Source organism: Berghia stephanieae, chromosome 10 (genome assembly GCF_034508935.2).
Source record: "Berghia stephanieae isolate SIO BIC M18660-M18661 chromosome 10, UCSD_Bste_1.3, whole genome shotgun sequence".
Lineage (NCBI taxonomy): Eukaryota > Metazoa > Mollusca > Gastropoda > Nudibranchia > Aeolidiidae > Berghia > Berghia stephanieae.
The window spans coordinates 31,075,222-31,097,721 of record NC_088369.1 but is presented as its reverse complement, the minus strand read 5'-3'; the positions used below and the strand labels follow the sequence as shown (position 1 = coordinate 31,097,721).

The 22,500-nt window shown below is 34.3% G+C and overlaps 1 protein-coding gene across 3 annotated transcripts in view; it reads left to right on the top strand.

Moving 5' to 3' along the window:
• LOC144980965 (transcription factor Sox-2-like) overlaps positions 1 to 22,500 on the top strand; it is a 69,403-nt gene that overhangs the window by 44,772 nt on the left and 2,131 nt on the right. For 2 of the 3 annotated variants that reach the window (XM_078928985.1, XM_078928984.1), the window contains exons 2-3: positions 302 to 567; positions 16,272 to 22,500. The exon at positions 16,272 to 22,500 is cut by the window's right edge and continues 2,131 nt beyond it. In XM_078928985.1, coding sequence (XP_078785111.1) covers positions 308 to 567; positions 16,272 to 17,550 — 1,539 coding nt within the window. In that variant the 5' untranslated portion in view covers positions 302 to 307 and the 3' untranslated portion in view covers positions 17,551 to 22,500. The remainder of the gene's footprint in view (positions 1 to 301; positions 568 to 16,271) is intronic. The other variant, XM_078928986.1, reaches the window with a different exon arrangement.

Sequence of the window (22,500 nt, the reverse complement as noted above, 5' to 3'; positions counted from 1 at the left end):
ATAATAATAATAATAATAATAATAATAATAGTAATAATAATAGTAATAATAATAATAATAGTAATAATAATAATAATAGTGATAATAATAATAATAATAATAATAATAATAATAATAATAATAATAATAATAATAATAATAGTAATAGTAATAATAATAATAATAATAATAATAGTAATAATAATAGTAATAATAATAATAATAATAGTAATAATAGTAATAATAATAATAATAATAATAATAATAATAATAATAATAATAATAATAATAATAATAATAATAATAATAATAATAATTCCAGTGATAAATGATGAGCATAAGAAGAATCATGGAAGGAAGCGACAAGAATAGAATATCTGCTAGTGATGCAGACAGTGACAAGGACATTCTGATCAAAGACTATTACACTGTTAGAGACTACACTCCCCCTCCTCCTACTACAGTCATTGTGGAGAGTGACAGTGATAGAAAGAACGAGCGAAATGAGAGAAATGACACCAGTGAGGAAGATGATTCTTATAAGAAAGACGTACAGAATGGGAAGGGTTTGGACTACAATTTAAGGTTGTAAGTATTCCGCTATCAAGATTGGTCTAGCCGGGGCCTACGAAATTCTGGTACTAACGGTCATTCGTTATATCCATACTTGTACTTGGCTTGGAAACTAAGAAATTCTATTTGAAAAAAAAATATCTTATCCAATTTTACTTTTAAAAGATTAACACTTGTTTGTTATAATTTCAAATTGAAGAAATATTTTTTTTTTAAATATATCTAATACTATTTCACTTTAAAAATATTAACACTCGTATTCTCAAATTGAAGTTTCCTTGGCATGCAAATTGCATGTACTGATAAGACAAAAAAAATTATATCTAATGAAATTAACTAATACAATTTCACATTTCCGTTGCCTTTTTATATTAATAAGAAAATATCTTATTACTTTTTTTTTCCTAGAAAGCATCTGTGGGAGTCTTTACACAAGCTTCTAGCAGTGAAGGGCAAAATAAAGTCCCATTGGATAAAAATTAAAAAAGAACCCCCCCCCCCTCCCTCCGCCGCCCCCCCCCCCCCCCCCCCGCTCCAGAACACCCATTCCCCCATCCTTTATATTGATATAAATATGATAAATGATTTTTTAAAATAATGTAGAATAAGATGAAATGAATTAACAATGGGAAGCCATCAGTGCCAGGAACTTACGGAAAGACAGCCGCACCTGTTCTTCTTTCATCATTAAACCCTTTGTATGAAAAACATTTTATTTTATATGAAGAAAGAGTTAGAACAGCTGCTTATGTTATTACATTCATCTACAAAAAAAATCATGAAAAGTAAAGAAAAAAGTTAAATAATATAACCCTATAAAAACTGGTTAAAAAAGAATAATAAAAATTAAAAAAAAAAACTATTATGCACAAGAGATGGCGTTCATTGTTAAACGCATAGAGCATGGAATAGCCGTTATCATTACATGTACGATAAATTGCTTCGTATTCGGAAACTTGCTCATGATGTCCATAAAACATGTGTTCCAAGCGTTGATAAACTCTCCAAAAACAAACAAGAAATAATCTTATCGCTCCAGTTCGTCTTATCTCTATGATCACTTTATATGTTTAGACGATTTTATTTATGTATCGATATGGTATTAGTAATGTTCAATACATGTGTCGATTCAAAATTGATACTTTTTAGAACTCTTTTCATCTTTATTTTTTAAAATATTGTGAACTTATAAAAACTGTTGGATTACACACATGTAAAACTTGACAACATTAGAATTCTTGATAGGTTTGTTTATATTGTGACTGGTGTGTTTATCTTAATGATTTATGTTTTATCTCTGTTTTGTAAGATTTATGGATAAAGAATTGAGTCTTATCGGAGGTTGTTACGGCTTTGTAAAATTATTGGTTTGATTTTTGTGTTGAAATGTTTAAATCGTTTTCTAAGGAAGTAGATTGGAATTTATGGAATGCGAAAAGCGGAAAGGATAAAAACATTTATACCAGAGGAAATTTTGTCGTTTTATTTGAATATTTTGCATCTATCTCGCGTCTTATCCAATGGGTTGCTAGCACTTTAACTTGGTTCAAAACTATTCACCCCCTCTCCACAGGCGTATGTATCAAACCACTTGACAAGATATTATCCGACAATGTGGCTATAATATAGTTTATGTGTGGTGTTTTGTTTCCCATTGATTCAAAGCAGTTCCAAAATTATAAGTTTTAAAGTTCAACCGATCAAAGAAGTGATTGCAAAGCTAAACGAATTCAGAGAGAGAGAGAGAGAGAGAGAGAGAGAGAGAGAGAGGGAGAGGGAGAGAGAGAGAGAGAGAGAGAGAGAGAGGGAGAGGGAGAGGGAGAGGGGGTTTCCCCAGGGGCCGTTTTATGCCGTATCAGATTACGTATTCCGGCGCACAAGCACAAACACACACATATTCACACAAACAGCAACACACAAGTATTCGTAGATCGACATCCTATCCACCCCCCCCCCCCCCAAACCCCCATTCCTAGAATCCAAGTTTTTCAATGGGAAAGTAACGATAGAATGAAACTTAATATTGTAATAAAAATAAGAAAAAAAGTAAACTTAGTTACCATGGAATGGTGTGAACTAGAAACCTTAAATATAATGTCTTGACAGCTCATCAAATAAATAAATAGATAAATAAATAAATAAATAGATATGAGATAAATATATAAATGTATAAATAAATATATAAAAATAAATAAACAAATAAGTAAATAGACAAATAAATAAAAATAAATAAATAAATAAATACATAAATAAATAAATAAGTAAATAAATAAATAATACATGAAATAACACAAATCCAAATAACAATGATTAATAATCATGATAATATGATAATAATAATGATGATAATAATAATAATAATAATAATAATAATAATAATAATAATAATAATAATAATAATAATAATAATAATAATAATTTTTATTCAAGCAGCGTCATATTTTGTTCACTCTCCAATACTCCACAACATTGAAATGTAGTATGCCATGACTTGATTGACTGACATTTCTATGTGACCCGCCGCCACATTTCGGAATCCTATCGGGTTGAACCAGGTTCCCTAAACGTTGAGTCCTCTCACCGTACTCAAGTGTAAAATGAGTACCTGATCGTTAACAGTGTTGTCTCTGTTGTCCAAACAGAAATATTATAATATCGCCTTACGGGCGTCATGTCTCGTCGTACATGTTAAGTGTTGCTGATGGCTTGTATAGCGCTCTGAGCACATTTGCGCTATATTAATACTGAAAAAAAAAAACAACGAAAAAACAAAAAACAAACCCAGAGCAGTCTACACATTGTATCATCTCACATTTTCGACGCGTCTTTATAATTTTGTAATTATATACTTTTTTTTTTTTTAAATAATAAAAGGTTTAAATATAGAAGAGATGGATAATTTTATTTGTATTGTCACGGGCTAACGTTCTTTCATATTATTATTAGCTGTAACCTGTTACACTTAGTTATCCTATAATTGTGACTTTGTTCGCCAATTTACAATTAAATTATGCAAGCTGTCTCCTTCGCTGCAAATTGCAATGTTTTGATTGGCGCTTGGCACAAGCCAGATAACTTTTACTTTAACCGCTAAAATAGCAATTATTATACCGCAATTTCAACGGCAGCCAATTTAAATGTCAACTGTAACTTGGATACTAACCATGTCGGCTAATCATGGCCTTTCAATCAGCCGTCATGTGGAGAGAGGGCGACTATTTTAACGTTTAGTCGGCGTTAGCGTTAAGATTTGTTCAAGCTCAACCGGATTTTATCAGAAAATACAAAATAGTTACTATCAAATTCGTAAAGGATAATTCACTTTATTTCTCTCTATTCTGGTAGAGTTTTGCTCGAATTTTAACAAATTAATTTTTAAATATTACCCATAATACTTTGGGGTTTTTTTGTTTTTGTTTTTTTTTTTTTTTTTTTGTTTTTTGTTTTGGCTATTTTTAGTTTTCTGTTCTCACTTTTCCAATTCCTTCCCCATCCCTTTCTTTTGCTCCATACTGGCCTGTGACATTCCAAATACCCCAATAAATAAAACATTGAATTTAGATAGAGCGTATGGATAGGGATTATAATTCTCCGAGAAATGGACAGACGTTTAACAAAACAGATTTCTCTCTCTCTCTCTCTCTCTCTCTCTCTCTCTCTCTCTCTCTCTCTCTCTGCTCTCTCTCTGCTCTCTCTCTCTCTCTCTCTTATACCCTCTCTGCTCTCTCTCTCTCCCTCTCTTTATCACACACATTCACGCACACAAGCACTTGAACATACATAGATCATCATCATCATCATCATCATCATCATCATCATCATCATCATCATCATCATCATCATCATCATCATCATCATCATCATTTCATCATCATTCATAATCATCATCATCATTCATCATCATCATCAGAACAAAAATCCAAAGATGTTCGCTCGACTTTTTCAAAATAAATGTTTGACATTAACGGTAGGACAACAATGTAATGACACTGAAATTGCCGATAAGTCGAAATCCACGCCACTCATCATGCATGCACATCAATGCCGTCGAATGCACGTGCCCCGCGTGAGCGCTTACCAGAAGGCGAGTAATTATCATTCTTTGTCTGCAATTGACGACGAAATTACATTACAGTTGACGATTCTGGGATTTTTTTTTCTTTATCTTTTCTTTCTTTCTTTGTTTTCATCGAATCTGATTAAGTGCCTTTTTCGGTTGTGTAACTCGGGCAGTGAATTGTATGCATATCGATTTGACTACATTAATGTCAATCGATATAAAATAGATACATTTTCTAAATGAACATTTAAAGTGTACCATCGATTTTTTATAAAATAAACGATCGTACTTTTTAGAAATTACTCTAACAATTGTGGTTTACTCAAGCGTATTACTAAACATCTGAAAAGATTTAAAAATAACCATTAATTATGTATATTTATAATTTTATCTAGCTTTACATAATATATATTCGGATTCGGTAACTGCCGGGGGTTTTGTTTGATCTGTAACTGCTAATTAGTGAAGCAATATATGGGGTGAAATCTCAATGCACAATCTATTCTTTTACATTTTCAAATCAATTTATTGGTGTGGAATTTGATAAAATTCTATGACAGAGATTCCAGACTTTCAAACATTTTATATTGTTACACTGTAAAGCGCTGCGCTTTAGGCATGGTGAATCTCGGGAATTTCGAGATATATTTATTTATGTATGCATTATGTATTTATTGATCTCTTTATTTATTTTCTATTTATTTGTGTAGCTATTTATTTATTTACATGTCATTTCTTTCTTTACATTTTTTTGTTATTGTTGTTGTTGTTGCAATTTTTCAAAACTTTAGTTTACACTGAACACAGGTTTCTGTGGTTTTTAACAAGACAGGCAGCATGTATAACAATGCGATTTAAGTGCGGGTCCTGAATTATATAATAATAATATGTATCATACTGTAACAGGACTGATACAACTTGCGACTTACACATTATGACATAGTCATTAGATTTCGTTTATGAGGGCATTGAATAAGGCGAAAGCCTACATACCACATACAAATAGTTTTCATTTATCAGCGCGCGGTATTATCTATAAGTCGTCCAGAAAAAAACAACAGACATCAAAAAAAAAAACAACAAAACGAAATCATCAAATATTTTTTGAGACAAAGTAAAGAATTGTGTTGCATCAATACAACCCCCCCCCCCCCTCCACATACATATACCCTTCTAAACCCCCCCCCCCCCACCTCCCCCCATCACCACTAATGTTTTTATTTTGTCGCTGCCTAAATCTATAATTTCGTCTTCCCATGCCGACAACGGTTTTAATTTCTCAAGTGAATTTGGCTCACGCGTCTGCACGTGTCGTCATTATGTGCACGACCGAGCGCCGAGAATCGTGATAAACCCGTTATTAAATATGGCCAGTTATGATGTGATAGGATATTGTGTTCTATGCAATGCGAGTGGCTTTTTACCCTTTGCATACGGCATTCGGTTTCATTCTAACTAGGTGAAAGATCTGTAAGTTATCCATTCACCAAGAGAGCACTAACACCTATCCAACTCTCTGGCCACAAATGATACAGTTCTTGTGGAAAGGAATTAACAAAAAAGAATATTTTATCAGCAACGAAGAAAAAAAAACACACACACAGATTACCAAACATAGAACGTTTCGTTCAGCCACTAACAAAAATATTAATATCATGAATACGTCCCAAAACATTGAGACAGTCTGTCTGGATTTTAAATGATGTTTTAATGTTTTTACTGTCTTTGTTGTTATAATGTTTTTCTCCCCTGGATACACTTTTATGCTCGTCGGAGAAGTATTTCATTAGGCCTTCCGCCATTGTTCCGATAGTTTAGAGCCAGTTACTAAGTTACTATGCGTCATTACGAGGGAAGTGACGTCACGGCTGTTGAATCCTATTTATTATCGTGGGTACAGCTGGACTAGGAAAACAACATTCCAAGTGTAGATTATACGATTTGAATCAAATCACGCGTTTTCATTGAGAAGATGTGATTTTATACAGAAAGTCATTCTCGCGGGTAACGGGTTAATATCCACTTTAAATCAAATTAATTCAATATAAGGCATAATGGGTTTTAGCATTTGTTTGGTTACTTGTTATTATATTATGGTGGTCAATGGGTCAAGATCTTAGCTTCCACCCCCCCCCCCCCCAACTCACATACAATATTATTATGGTGTTATAAGACAGGAAGAGACAGAGAGAGAGAGAGAGAGATAGATAGATAGATAGATAGATAGAGAGAGAGAGAGAGAGAGAGAGAGAGAGAGAGAGAGAGAGAGAGAGAGAGAGAGAGAGAGAGAGGGAAATATACGGTTTATTATTGTGGTAGACAATTTGGGTAAATGATTATGATGGATGACGATGATAATAAAAATGATGATGATGATGGTGATGTTTGGTGATAGTGATAACGATTTATCACAATGATCATCGGCGCCGCTGACATCGTCATCATCATCATGATCATCATCATCATCATCATCATCATCATCATCATCATCATCATCATCATCATCATCATGATCATCATCATCATCATCATCATCATCATCATCACCAATCTACGAGACCCCGTTATAGACACGAAATCACGTCCTTCAAAGGCCACGACGCGTGTGAGAAAATACCAAATTTACCTTAGACCGCCCGTGTTTGCCTATGTGTTTGTTTTACTGTAATTGTATAGGCTTTTCTGTGTCTTCTCCTATGTTTGAAGGTATTACTGTGTGGTGTTCTATTACTATCAGGCAATTCAATCTTACTCATAATAATAATATCAAGGGCCACTATGTCCTCCTTCCTGTATATAAATATGTATCTCTCTCTCTCTCTCTCTCTCTCTCTCTCTCTCTCTCTCTCTTTCTCTCTCTATCTCTATCTCTCACTCTCTTTCTATATCTCTATCTCTCTTCACCTCTCTCACTCTCTTTCTCTCTCTCTCTCTCCCTCACTCTCTTTCTCTCTCCATCAGCTCCATCCATCTCAACGTATACATTTATGACAAGAGTCTTTCTTTGGTTTCCTATTGAGATCTACCTGATGCTTGGATTCAAGTAAAAGCCTTATCAATCATATTTGAATTTAAACAAATGCCCTCATTTTGAAATTGACTTTTTTTTCTTAAACTAAAAAAAAAAATAAACGAACAAAAAGACACAAAGAAATAAACAAACAAACAAAACCAAATAATGTAATCACCTCTTTAATTAATGTTTTTTTCTTTCACTTTGACTTTAAATTCGATGTTCTTCCTGTGTCTGTTTTGACATCATACCATGTTGAAGTGTTAGGTTACATTCTCCTATTAATCCATCCAATAACATACAATATATTTTTTTCTCGATTACGTTTATTTATTTATTCATTCATTTATTTATTTATATATTTATTTATTTATTTTTTGGTTTCTTTCTCAAAAGATAGCGAGGTATTGCTACAGTCACCCCAATGCTACATAAATCGGCATGAACTCCCATAGACTTTAACAAGACTACTTCTAGCAACCTCTTCACATTAAATACAATATCCTGATTAATCTTTTCCTCTAATAGTTTTTAAAATCATTATTGCATCATGACATTACTTCGACATAATAAGCATCACTACAAAATTATATCTTTTTATGTTCTATTTAAGTCCATATGTCTCAGTATGTAACGTTAATTGTCCGTTCGTTTAGAAAAATACAAAATCTTTTGAAACATGTAATGCTATTAAAGACAATGCTCATCACTCGTCATCGCCACATGCAATCGTCTTTATCGCCCTGAATACACGCACGGTTAACCCTTTCACTGCCAGATGAAATTAATTTCTTTCAAATCATAATTTGTCCCACAATTAATTGTTAACACAGACCAATTGTTTTCACTAAGGCACCACTTGGTTTTCGATGAGGTCCGAGACAAATTATAGCCATCGCCATCGTTGGTGTCAACAACAAGAGCAAATGAAATCAACTAATCGAAGAGTAAATTCAACACGGCATGTAAAAGGTTAACCATGACAACGCTGTTACGAAGATGCTTATCGGTTAAACTCTATCAAAGCTTCCAGGCGAATTATTTTTCCATGTAGGATGTTGTAAGAACTTAAGACATAAGGCGGATTTGGGTACGAAAAAAAATAATTATATATATATATATAATATACGTATATATACAAAATATGTAAATTTGATCATGATCGATGACTATGATGATGGATGTATGGAAAGCTTTTCAACGGCCGACGATAAACGTTAAAAATAAAAATCACTATTTGAAAATAAATTGTGACGCTCACACTTCATGGCATCGCCATTCTTATTTCGTATTGGAATAGGGTTTTTATTTTTTACTTTATTTTTGTATTTTGTTTTGTATTTTTTTTTTGTGTCTTATTTTAGGTCCTACAGTTTGCCTCAGTGCTAATCCGAGTCCATGTGATAATTCTTTTGAGACGTCTATATATTATTTGTTGGAAAATGCTATCCCTTTTAAAAGATATTTGAAAATCTTTAAAAACATTATTTAAAAAGCCGCGTTAAAATTGTCATTTTTCGGGACACACTATCTTTTAAGTAATACAACCATTTTACTGCATTTTACTTTTTCAGTGAGCGATTTTTTTCCCCTTTAAAATGATACTCGAGTCACAATTTTACGTTTTGAGATATTTATTGCGTGTTATCAAATTGGCCTTGTGTGTAGTATTTTACACTACCATTTAACTGTGTAAAAATATTTTAAATTGTGATGCTATTCCAAGCCTAACATAATTCTATTGTATTGTAAACGTTAAACCCATGGACGTCTTTTGTTTTGTCGCGGATGTATTGAAAAATGGCGATCAATGCCGTAGTCTGGCACATCCTTTTGGCGTTTCCGGTTCCTGTGTGGAAACCTTTAGTGTGTCAAGTCGGGAAAGTTCAGAAACGTAATTAAATTTTACCAATTTAAAAAAATATATTAGTCTTGAATTGATTGTCTTTTAAATTGTTCAATAGATGCAGTGCTAAATCATTTATTTTAATCAGGATAACAATAGGGGTCGTGCGAATACAGATTAAAATAAGCAAAGTAAACATTGGAAATCTAATTCCCCACAGCTTTCCCCGAACAATTCCTATTTATAGTTTTTAATGCGTTTCAATAAATGTGTATAATTCAATAAGTATCGCCCAGCCGTCCCATCAAATTGTTATTATCACCAAGGCCACTCACGTCGGACGGGCGACACGGCAAATCCCGTTGATAATAATCGAATACACGGCAGTCACCCTATCCCCTCTATCAATTATGTTGTCACAACAAAGAGAGTAATCGATATCAATTTAACACCGATTGCCTCATCTGATTACACACAAACACACACGCACATAAACACACTCATACACTCCGGCGATTATCTATCTCTCTCTCTTTCTCTCTCTCTCTCTCTCTCTCTCTCTCTCACACACACACACACACACATACACACCTCACACCCACACACCTCACACCCACACAAATGCACCCACACACTCAATCACCATGTCATACACTACGCCAAAACTGTAATCAGTTGCTTTCACATTTATTAGTTATCGTCTGAAGTTCGTAGTGGTAAAAACCCTACATCAAATGGGCACAAAAGGCATCAACGATTACAACAAAACAAAACATGAATATCTCTGGCATCGACTCTAAATTGTTCAGCCATACAAGTAATAATCAGCCAAACGAAAAAAATATTGGATTGTACGAGTACTTGTATCAGGTTTATTACCCATCGCCTCATACCGATATTTTGTCTATTCAAGTTACCCATCACCACAAGATGGTAATAAAAATATGTTAGTAAGTTGAATTGATGTTTTTTTTTTTTTTGCTTTGTTTGTTTTTTGTTTGTTTTTTTTTGTCTTTTTTTTGTTGTTTTTTTGTTTTTTTTTTTTACCATTAAATGCACTGTTTGTCACGTGTAACATATATTATAGCATGGATATAATCAGCTCTGACAACCGAACGCAACCATGAGCTTGATACAACATTGTTGTAATGAAATGGGCTATATTTTGCGTCAGTTTGAGAGTATTTCGTTCCAACAATGAGTCCATAACTAATTGGGTTATCAGACCTGCTAATGGGTAAACGTCGACTATTTAGCTTGTTCCAATAAAATATTGATTTGAAGGATGAATCACTTTGGAGAAAATGATTTGTGAACACATCTTTTGTTTTCCTCATGACCTCATTATTTCCTTTGCCATTTGCGGTGCAGACACGCTCTGTGGACACCAGATACACACTAGAATGTATTGAGACGTTGTCCATCTGTAATCTGTGGTCATCGTCCGTCCTCCCTTTTGATGGTCCATTGCTTCATCTAATCACACACATGACCTAAAATTGCCTCTAACATCCAGCACGGATCCGGAAACACACCTACGTCTCTGCTAAACATCATGGGCACATCATTTAGACCTTGTTACTTTTGACTTATTTATTTCTCCATAATAACACGCCTCATTAAAACAAATACAGATACTTAATTTCAAATTAATTAAGTGATATTACAAATTTGAACCATCGGATGTATTGAAAGAATGTAATGAAATAGAAGGTAAAAGAAGTAGATTATTTGATCGATGATTAAACAATAATAAAGATGTCGATAAAAGGATACAGTGAAAGATAAATTTTAAAAGAGAAAACAACTACAGAAACAAATAAAAACAAAAACAAAACAAACAAAACAATAACAAAAAAGAAAAAGAAAACAACAAAAACAAAGAAAACAAAAACAACGATAAAAAGAAGCTTTATCATTTCCAGTTGGTTATCAAGTCTGGAGTGCAATCAACTTTCATTTCTTGCTAAGAGTTGGATGTAAACAATCACAAGCCATTATATCTGCTTTGTGGTCAGTGGCCATCTATCACGTGATATCTCCATGTCTATCTTTTCCCCTTGATTGCCTCATCTGATTACGTGCAAAGCCCTGGCATTACCTCCAATTATCTGGCGACACAGTAGGGCTGGGTGTCTTTGTATATTTTTGGCAATGTGTTACTATCGTATCACCTGGGATGTGTTCTCTTTCCCTGGTCATAATTTGTCTTTGAAGATATTCCTACAATTTATTTTTGTTAATCATTGTGTGTATTAATCGTCTGTCCTTTTGACGGCGCGGGGCCTACGACACGGTGTCAAAATTCGTTCCTTTTTTCCTTTCCTTATTTTTCATCATTATTATTTTTTGTATTTTTTTTTTTAATTTTTGGAGTAGAGTGGGAGTGGGGTGCGGGGGTTCCGATATCAGACAAGGTCAGATGTGGACATAATTGTAACTTGGTGTCAACTTAGAAAACTCCATAGATTACCCAAACGATACCGGGTCCAAATGCCTCAACATTTGTTGTGATCCAATGTAGCTAAAATGTAAAATCAATTTTACTCGAGAATATTGAATCTTAAGAAAAATACATAATCATGTTTCAAGTGCCTTAAAACATTAAATGAAATTCATTCAATCAACTTGACAAGAACCAATTTCTCACTTTCTTGACTACTTCTTTCCATCATTCCCACTGTGTAATTCACACTTCACTCCACGTTACGAGATAGAGCAAGGGCACTCGAGGTGTCGGAAATTATCTTCTTCACCGTCATGGATTTTTTTCGTTTTTCTCTTTGAAATAATTCCCTCCCACATTATCTTCTGTCCTCTCTACAGTGTAAGAAAGAAAAAGGTTTTTTTTTAACCCCCCCCCCCCCCCCCCCCAAAAAAAAAAAAAAAAAAAAAAAAAAAAAAAAAAACAACAAAAAACCCAAAAACAAACAGAACAAAACAACAAAGCAAGACACCCCCCCCCCCCAAAACAAAAAACCAAAACAAATAAAAAATAAAAATCAAACGAAATAAAAATCAAGACTAAAGGAAACTGAATCAAACATTAGAAAAATAAAATAAAATAATAAGATAATACGTGTCTTTAATGAATTTTACAATGGTCAGAATTCTACCATACTCTACGAAAAGACTAGATTGCTATTATGGTCATAATACATAATTTCTACTTGTGGAATTATCAAAAGTTTAACTAGATACATCACACTAATCAATAACATTCACCTCATTGTTACAATTTATCATATACATGTAGAATCGTTTAATTACAACTCCGATAATAATGACTTGATGTGATGGAAAACACGCCAGCCATTACGTCGGGAATACATCCTATACTTTGATACTATTCTATCTATAATATATCATTTCCGGTGTCATTTTCTTTTGTCTCATTTTGCATTGCTTTCAATACACCATCATGATATCATTATAATAGTATAGTCCTAAACAACAGATGTCTTTCTTCTCTTTCTCTCTCCTCTCTCTCTCTCTCCCTCTCTCTCTCTCTCTCTCTCTCTCTCTCTCTCTCTCTCTCTCTCTCTCTCTCTCTCTCTCTCTCTCTCTCCCTCTCTCTCTCTCTCTCTATCTCTATATCTCTCTCTCCCTCCGTTCTCCTCATCCTCCCCCTCCTCCTCATCCTCCCCCTCCTCCTCCCCCTCCTCCTCCCCCTCCTCCTCATCCTCCCCCTCCTCCTCCCCCTCCTCCTCCTCATCATCATCATCATTATCATCATCACCATCATTATCATCATCACCATCATCACCATCATCATTATCATCATTATCATCATCACCATCATCATTATCATCATCATCATCATCATCATCATCATCATCATCATCATCATCAACATTACTCTCCTCCGAACGTATACATGACCAGATTAGTGACAAAGAGATTACAAATAAGTGAAAACTCATGCTTTTGAATAGTCGTGATTTTTCTCGTCCTTGGGGAAATTCTATTTTTTTAACTTTTCAACTATTCTCCAGTGATAACAATTATGGTTGTAGCTACTGTAGTGGTTGTGCCTTTTATTTTTCCCCTGTGAAAGTAGTAGAGGTAGGCAGGATATGTATTGAGATATGGAAATCTTTATTGACATAAACCAGTTTCTTCTAACACCTGCAGGGAGCGAGGGAGTTTAATGTGTAATAAATTATCATATTGGGTTGTGTGCCTATTATTGTCTTTTGCCGAGGTCAACTAGGTGCTGGTATTTGTCATTTTCTATGAATGAACCAGGACTGGAACTCTTTGTACAAGAAAATGTGGCCCACTATGTCTATCCGGTGTTATGTTATGGTGAAGCAGATGATGAAATGTGACTTTAACCAGTGAAATTCGTACTCTGGACAGATATGCCAATCATTGAAAAATTTGGCCATAAAACTCGTCCTTCAAATATCGATCGATCTTGGCAAAAACTGTCAAACCTGGGATATCGCATTGCTCACTAAACGAATGAAACTCACAGTGAAACTAATAACCGAAAACTTTTAGTTTTATTTTCCATCGGATGAATGGAAATGGGTGAATCAAAACAAACAAGATGGCTTTTTATGTGTTGAGTTATTGTATCCGTCCATTTCTGTCCTCTGTCGTACTCAGAAAAAGTCCCAACAAAACAAACTATTTACAGTTTTATCCAGTAACTAGTCCTTCAAATATCGATTGATTAAAATAACCATCATCCTGGCAAACACTCTCAAACCTGGGACTTCGTGAAGTCCCAGATTTGGGAGTTTTTGCTAAGATGAGGGTAATTTTAATCGTCGATATTTGAAGGATGAATTTTCTGACCAAAATTTTAAATACACATTTTGTTTTGATTTCAGAGTAAGCCAGCTCTATTCATCCACCCCCCCCCCCTCCTACCCCTTCCCACTCTGTTATTTAATTTGTGTTGATTGATTTATTCATAGCGCGGTGGTAAGATTTAATCGTGTGAATTATACCCAGCACGCTATATCCATAGAACTGGTCGATTTCATGGCAATTAATTAAAATGGATTTAACTATAAATGCATCTTCTCTCTCTCTCTCTCTCTCTCTCTCTCTCTCTCTCTCTCTCTTTCTTTCTTTCTTTCTCTCTCTCTCTCTCTCTCTCTCTCTCTCTCTCTCTCTCGTTTCTCTTTAAGATGGTCGTTTACCTATTTATTTCCATTCAATCACTTCACTCATTCATTCAGTCCATTACTCATTCTTCATTCATCCAGTCTTTATTCACTCATCCATTTTTCATTCATTCTTCATTCATTCATTTTTCATTCATTCTTCATTCATTCATTTTTCATTCATTCTTCATTCATTCACTCTTAATTCATTCATCATTCACTCATTCATTCCTCATTCTCTCATTCCTCACTCATTCACTCATTCTTCATTCATCCACTCATTCTTCATTCATTATTTATTCATTTAGTTATTCATTCATTCCCTTCATTCATTAATTCATCTATTCATGTTTTCATTCATTCATCCATTCATTCATTCATTCATCCATTTGTTCGTTCATTCGATATTCCACACAATAATTTAGTTATTGATTAAATTATTCAACGATTCAATGATCCATGCATAGCATTATTTATATCGTTCATTTTCTTATACATTCATTTCTACCTTAGTCTATAGGACAATCATCTATTCACACATTAGCTCATTTGATATTTCATTCATTTTGTTATACCTCTGGTCATTTCAACCAAATTGTTTATTTTTAAAAAATAATTTTGACTAACTAACATTTGCTTTTTTAAAACTATAAATGACACGATGAACAGTAATCCAAATAATGGAATATTTATTATAGAAATTATTGGAGATTGTTGGGTTTGAATATCCAAAGATGGATGACAATCCACTCATTATATAACCCGTTTTTTTTTTTTGTTTTTGTTTTTGTTTTTTTTTTTTTGTCGCTGTTGACATTTTGTCAATCCTGTCTGCTTTGAAATGCTTACCAAACAATTTCAAGATTTAAATTTGTTTTTTTTGTTTTTTTTTGCTTTCAATTACTTCAATAACTAACTTCAAAATTACCACAAGCATAACAGTAGCCCTATTCTAACATTTAACTTTTTTATCTAATCATTTCTTTCTCACAGACTTTACTGGAGTACTCTGGGTTTAAATCTAACAACCAGACAACCATCCCATTAACCAGCTAGCTAACCACCCCACTGCTACTTCCACTACTACTAAAACTGTCGCTAACTCGCCTAACAGCCATCTCCGTCCACGAATCACATTTGGAAACGGGATCTTTGCTTGCTTCATTGGATTATATTTCGAAAAGGGAGAAAAACATGTCTTGAAGGCTTCCATTTTCCGGAAGTTAAACAATAAACTTTTCTACAATGTTCACAAATTTACGGTGATCAATTAACGCAATGAAAACGGGAGTAAATATACATTTCAAATAATTTGTTCATGTGATTTGAATTCATTCGATGATATTACATTGAGCAATATCATCTTCCATTATACAGTTCATATCTAACATCTGATTGGATTGATACACCTTCACCACCATAACAACTTCAACTAACAAACTGCCACTACCATCAACAACTAACAAAAATTGTCTTCGAAGAAATTCGTACATCTCTTGGAGACGCATAACAACCATTTCCAAAAATTCTGCACTTTGAATATTTTCAATTAATTTTGTGATTTCTTCTTTTGGTAATAAGAAAATCCAAATCCAAAGGGTAGTGTTGTTTTCGACAGCACACCCGAAAAGACAAAACTCTTTTTTACAAATCTTCTATTCTTATTTTTTTCCCCTGTAGTAATCCTTACGGCCTCAAGATTTTCTACCCAAGCTTCGACCCCCGTGACCCCTACAGGTCCAAGATGATGATGGAGCCTGAACTCAAGCCCATCCTACATCAGCCGCTGTCCCAGACGGCGCTGCCCCCACCACCGGTGGGGAACGGGCCTCCCCCGGGTCACCAGACTCACATACCCATGCACGGGTCACAGACATCTCCACGCCCGGGCTCTGGCGGGCATACAGAACTTCCACACACAAATCACGGCCACGGCGGTGCTCCCAACGGCGGCAGCCCGACGAACAACAACAACAATAACAACAACAACAACAATCCCAACAACAAAAACCAGATTGATCTCAGCCGTGTCAAACGCCCTATGAACGCCTTCATGGTCTGGTCACGTGGACAGCGGAGAAAAATGGCTCAGGAGAATCCAAAAATGCACAACTCCGAAATCAGTAAACGCCTTGGCGCTGAATGGAAACTGCTGGGCGAAGCCGAGAAACGACCTTTTATCGACGAAGCCAAACGCCTACGTGCCATCCACATGAAAGAACACCCCGACTACAAATACAGACCACGCCGTAAGACGAAAACCCTCATGAAGAAGGATAAGTACGCCCTTCCCGGCATGCCCTCAGCTGGAATGCCCCCAGTAGGCCGTGATAGTTCAGGAATGTACCCCAGCCACATGAATTCCTACATGTCCAATGGTTATGCCCACATGATGAGTGACCCCAACGCCTACCATCAACATATGGCCGGCCAACTTCCCCTTACCGCACAGTACTATCCCAACTTCTCAGCTCAAGCTATGCAAGGCCAGGTAACTTCCGGTAGCTACATGAACCCAGCCAACTCGTACAATATGACCATGGCCGGCATGGCGCCCTACGCACACAGTATGTCCCCCACACCTCAGGGACACCCATCAACACCGGGCGTCAAACGAGAACCCGGCACCCCAACACACGTCGGGAGTGCCGCTGGAGGCGGAAACGGTGGACAGAATAATCCTACAGGAGCCGCCCCGGCTCACACGGGCCCCAGTAAATCCCCGTACCCCGCCCCTGGAGGTCAGGGGGGTGGTCAGGGAGGCCCTGAAATTCGGGACTTTATTTCCATGTACCTCCCAGGCCAGACCGATCACACCGCCAACATCAACGACCAACACTCGGCAGCTTTTGCTGCAGCACAACAACGATTACATCAAATGCAGCAACAATACGGAGTAAACGGTCACCTCATTCCTTCATCTTCAGAATCTAGCACTGTACCATTATCGCACATGTAACAAATGATGAAAAACACGACAAAATAATATCGCATTATAATTATCGTTGTTATTATTATTTCTGTCGATATCAATATTTCATGCTGAACTGATAGATTGAATATAAATATTGAAACTTAAAAAATAAAGACAATGAACTACCACAAGTTACAAACGGCTACGACTACCAGTACACCTTGATGAAAATATATGACTGTATAATAATATTATTATTGCTATTATAATTATTGAAATATAACGAAGACGACGAGACTGATACTGATGACGATGAACTGTTTGTATTATTGTATAATTATTGTGAAGACTGACGAATTAGATGGAAGGAAAGAACGAATTCAACAAAATCACTTATCTGCTGCTGCTGATGATGATAGTGGTGATGATGGTGATCTCAATGGTGATGATTATAACGATGATGAGGATTCAAGAGATCCTGTCGTTCACGCCATTTTTGTGACTATTAATATTGATATTGAAGTATCACACCAGGGATTGTTATCATGATCGTTTGTGTTATATATAAAACTTCTATCATCATGATTACTCCCCATTCTTTTGCTCTTTTTATCTGTCTCTCTCTCCCACATTCCTTCCTTCTCTCTCCCTCTCTTCCCCAATTTTACTCTCCGCGCTTTATACTCTCTCTCTCTCTCTCTCGCACACACCCTATTTCTCTTTCTATTACTTTTCCTTTTCTCTCAATCAAGCACACAAAACTCAACACAAGTGATGCTCTATTATTTTGGACTTCGCCGTACACAAAAAGGACCCAAACCAAATCATTTTCCGCTGGTCCAAGCAGCGATTGCTTCGAGAATCAATCAATTAAAAATGACCCTTCTATCATGTCCTAAAGTTTTACATTTGACATGCCATCGAAGTCTAAGTAAGGACTTTAAGATGTGTCGAGGGTCATTTAAAAGGATTGATACTTAAAATTCTGTGACAAAATGAAAAGTAGAGTAAGGTAGCCCATCCATCTTCTCCCCTTTCGCCCCCCCCCCCCCCCCCCACCCTTCATCATAACCAAGCAGTAGTAAATGATGATTTGTGGGATGTTGTATCTGACTTCTTCATCTTAAATGTTTTCGTATGATCTCGTTTGTTTCTTTAAAAAAAAAAGCCTTCTATAATTTACTGAAGCAGGTTTTTAATCCATTATTTTTTGTTGTTTTATTATTTTTTTTTAATATAAAGAATATTATTATTCCATAAAAACCACCGCTTTCATAATGGAAGGCCTCGTCTATGATTGTACATACTTTTACATTTTAAGAAATTTTAGTCCTTGAATATCCTGTATTCTTTTTTTTTTCTTTTTTTTTTCTTTTTATTAATTACTGTTTTGCGTTAGTGCCTTTCTTCAGCAGATCATAATCGAGCTAGAAATTTCTCAGCAATACACACAATTAGCCACGTTGATTATATTAGACTGAGAGGTATCTGGTATTCATAGAATGGAAAAGCGGGAGATTAAAATAAGGAAGAAAAACACAATATCAGCGAGGTTAATACGTTGATTATAATAAGAATAATTGATGATAACAATGATAATAATGATAGAAAAATAATTATAGTAAAACAATAAAAAAACAATAATGCTAACAATGATGATAAAATAATAATAATGATAATAATAATAATAATAATAATAATAATAATAATAATAATAATAATAATAATAATAATAATAATAATAATAATAATAATAATAATAATAATAATAATAATAACTCAACAGAAAATGAAAATGACTCACGATTAATTTTTTTTTTTTTACGTCTACTCTTTCTTAAATCTAAAAAAAAAAAATAAGGATTATAAACCTGTACCCCTAATTTTTATTGATCTTGAAAACTTACGCAGATTAAGGTAGATATATGGGGTAGGGGAGGGTTGCACGATTTAAACGCTCCCTCCCCCGAATTCATACTCCGATCTCTCAAGATTTCATTATCAATATAAACCACGCATTTTACATTTCATTCAGTCGCCATTATAATTTTGAACATAATTTGGTTAATCTTATCGTTGTCAATTTCGTCAAACTATTAAATAGATAAAAATAACAGATCGCGATTTTAAAAATAATCATCAAACAAAATTTATATCTGATTATCGATATGGACAAACGGATATCGATAATGTCATAAATATTGACACGTTGGATAAAGATTTATTGTTCTAGGTGCTAAAAGTGGCCATGGTTTTTGTCTTTTTTTTAAGTTCAGTTTATCAAATTTTATTTATTATAATATTATGATTGCATTGTTTGTATTAAGAATCACAGCTGCTATATGGTGGATAGAAGATTAATGAGAAACTTGTAAAATTATTATTATTATTATTATTATTATTATTATTATTATTATTATTATTATTATTATTATTATTATTATTATTATTATTATTATTATTATTTCAGTCGTTTGTACCTCGTAGTGGGGCATTTTTCATACACAATAAAATTTATTATTCTAAAGATAAAATTATTTTAAAAATTGTTGTTAGGAATTTTGATTCGAGGACGAGAAGATAAAATTAACGCTGTCGTTATATTTTAAAAAAATATGGTGAATAATGCAAGGCTGGTATGTGATGTAAATAGATATCGTTTTTATTTTAAATCGATGACCAGCCGTATAAATTGTAATTAGATTTACTTGCCACCCACAGCCAGTCTTATTTGAAACTCAATGAATCAATAATATTTCTATTCGATAAAACCTTACGATTTATATGCTATACAATAGCTGTAATTATTGGGGGAGGAGAATAACAACATTTTGATTTTTAAAATATTGATTGTAATTATGAGGGAACTGGTTTTAACATGAATATTTCAATGATAATTTGTGGAAGAGATGGTCAATTGTAATCAATCCGCCATTTAGGTTTTAGTACAATCCCAAAGGGGAAAACGTATTCATAGTGAAGGGGAATAACTTTCAATAATTCTAGAGGTAATTTAAAAACTATTGAGATAAAAATACAAATATTTTTTTCCAATTGGTAAACCATCAGTTGTGATGTTTTCCTTGTTTTCCTCATCTTCGATTTTGCGATTTCGAGATTGGATTACAGAAGAATCACATTCAACGGTTGGGTTAATTTGTTTGTTAGTTTTATTTATAGTTTTGTTTGTCTTATTATTATTTTTCTGTGTGTATTTTTCTAATGAATAGATGGATATTTTTATGGTTAGATCAATTTCCTTATACCTCACTTGCTCACTTTGTAAATAGACAATGATGATCCATAGATACATGACCGCTCCAATGAGGATATAAAAGGTTGCTATTGTTCTGTTTTAACCCTTACACGAGACGACCTATGACTACGATCACTTTATCTGTTTGTCTGTGTTTAACTGTGTGTGACTGTATATTTGAGATGAGATGATTGAATCTTACTGCTGACGGACGTTTGTCGGGACCAATATTGTATTATTATTGCATTGTAAAGGTTAAATCCGCACCTAGGCAATCTTTTAGACACGATCATTGCAATACACGAATTTTATTGTGGTAACCTCGCATGCCAGCTAGGATTCTGTTGAAGGCGCGCATGTACTATGTATTGTGCGTTCTACTGAAAGTGCGCATGTCGGCTAGGGGTTGTTGGTTTTGGTAAAATCTTTGAAAGACTCCATTGCCTGGACATCATCGGTTCAAAAGTTTGCCTTTTTGGTGGGTTTGTACGAAAGATCAAAGTTCATGAATGTTTTAGGTGAGTGAAAGTTGGACATTTATTTCAATGTGTGAATGGTTTCGTTTCAACATGTTTTAAAAATATCATACTTATGTATATAAAATCTGTCTCTCTCTTCTCCAACTCACTTTTCAAACACATTACATCAAAACTTATAACTTAGAAATGATGAGCTGATGTGTTTGAATCCGTGACACCAATGTTACTATGATGATTCATTCAAGATTGGCGTTTGTTTACTGATCCTGCGTGATTGATAAAGTAAATGCGCATGTGCAGAGGCAAACGACGATAATTATGATACATACCTGCGCGTTCGGACTTACGCTCGACGGTAAAGGACTTAAAAAAACTTTTTACTTTTTCCATTCGAATGACAGCCATTGTCAAGGTATTGATAATGATTTGGTCTCCTATTCCTTTGTACAGGTCATGTTTTGTTATGTTTTTGTTTTTTTTTACAAACTTATTGATTTTACGCCATTCCATTTTAAAAGTATCTCAGGATAGTTTAAGAAAACCAACCTACAGTTACATTACAGGTAACATTACATTTCACCGACCTAATGATGTTTCACATTTTTATTGGTCTCCAATATGGCGACAACAAAATAAACGACCTCACGCCATTATGGGCTCTTCAATGTTTTGGATGCAAGTATCAAAGCCATGTCACTCATATATTTTATTTCTCGAGGAGTCCTTTGTATATGTGCAAAAAACTGTGACCTAAGACGTTCGTATTTTGTAATTATCGATAATATTATAAGTTTTAAAAATGAGATCCTCGAGCTACAGGTAAATTGAAGGAATTTGGGGGGGGGGGGGGGGGTATATATTTCCATTTAAATGATTTTAATTTCAATGATTATTATCATTATTCATTTTAACTATTACAATTATTTTAATTAATGTTGGAATTGGTGCTTTTTGTGGCCATAAATAAACCAAGTTGACTCAAAGTTTTATTATAATTATCATCTCCATTACTATCCATTATCGATTATAATAATTATCACACCCTCTTGCCCAGCCCAGCCCAGCCCACATCATTCGATATGCTATATTACGGTGACGATTTATCAATATTGTCATCAATAAAGATCACGCAAAAATTTTGTTAGCTATTATTTTAATTATGATAATTAAAGTTTTCATTATCTTTGTTATCGTCATTCCTGGTATTATTGTTGCTATTATCACTGTAATTATGATTATTGATACTATTCCAAATACCAA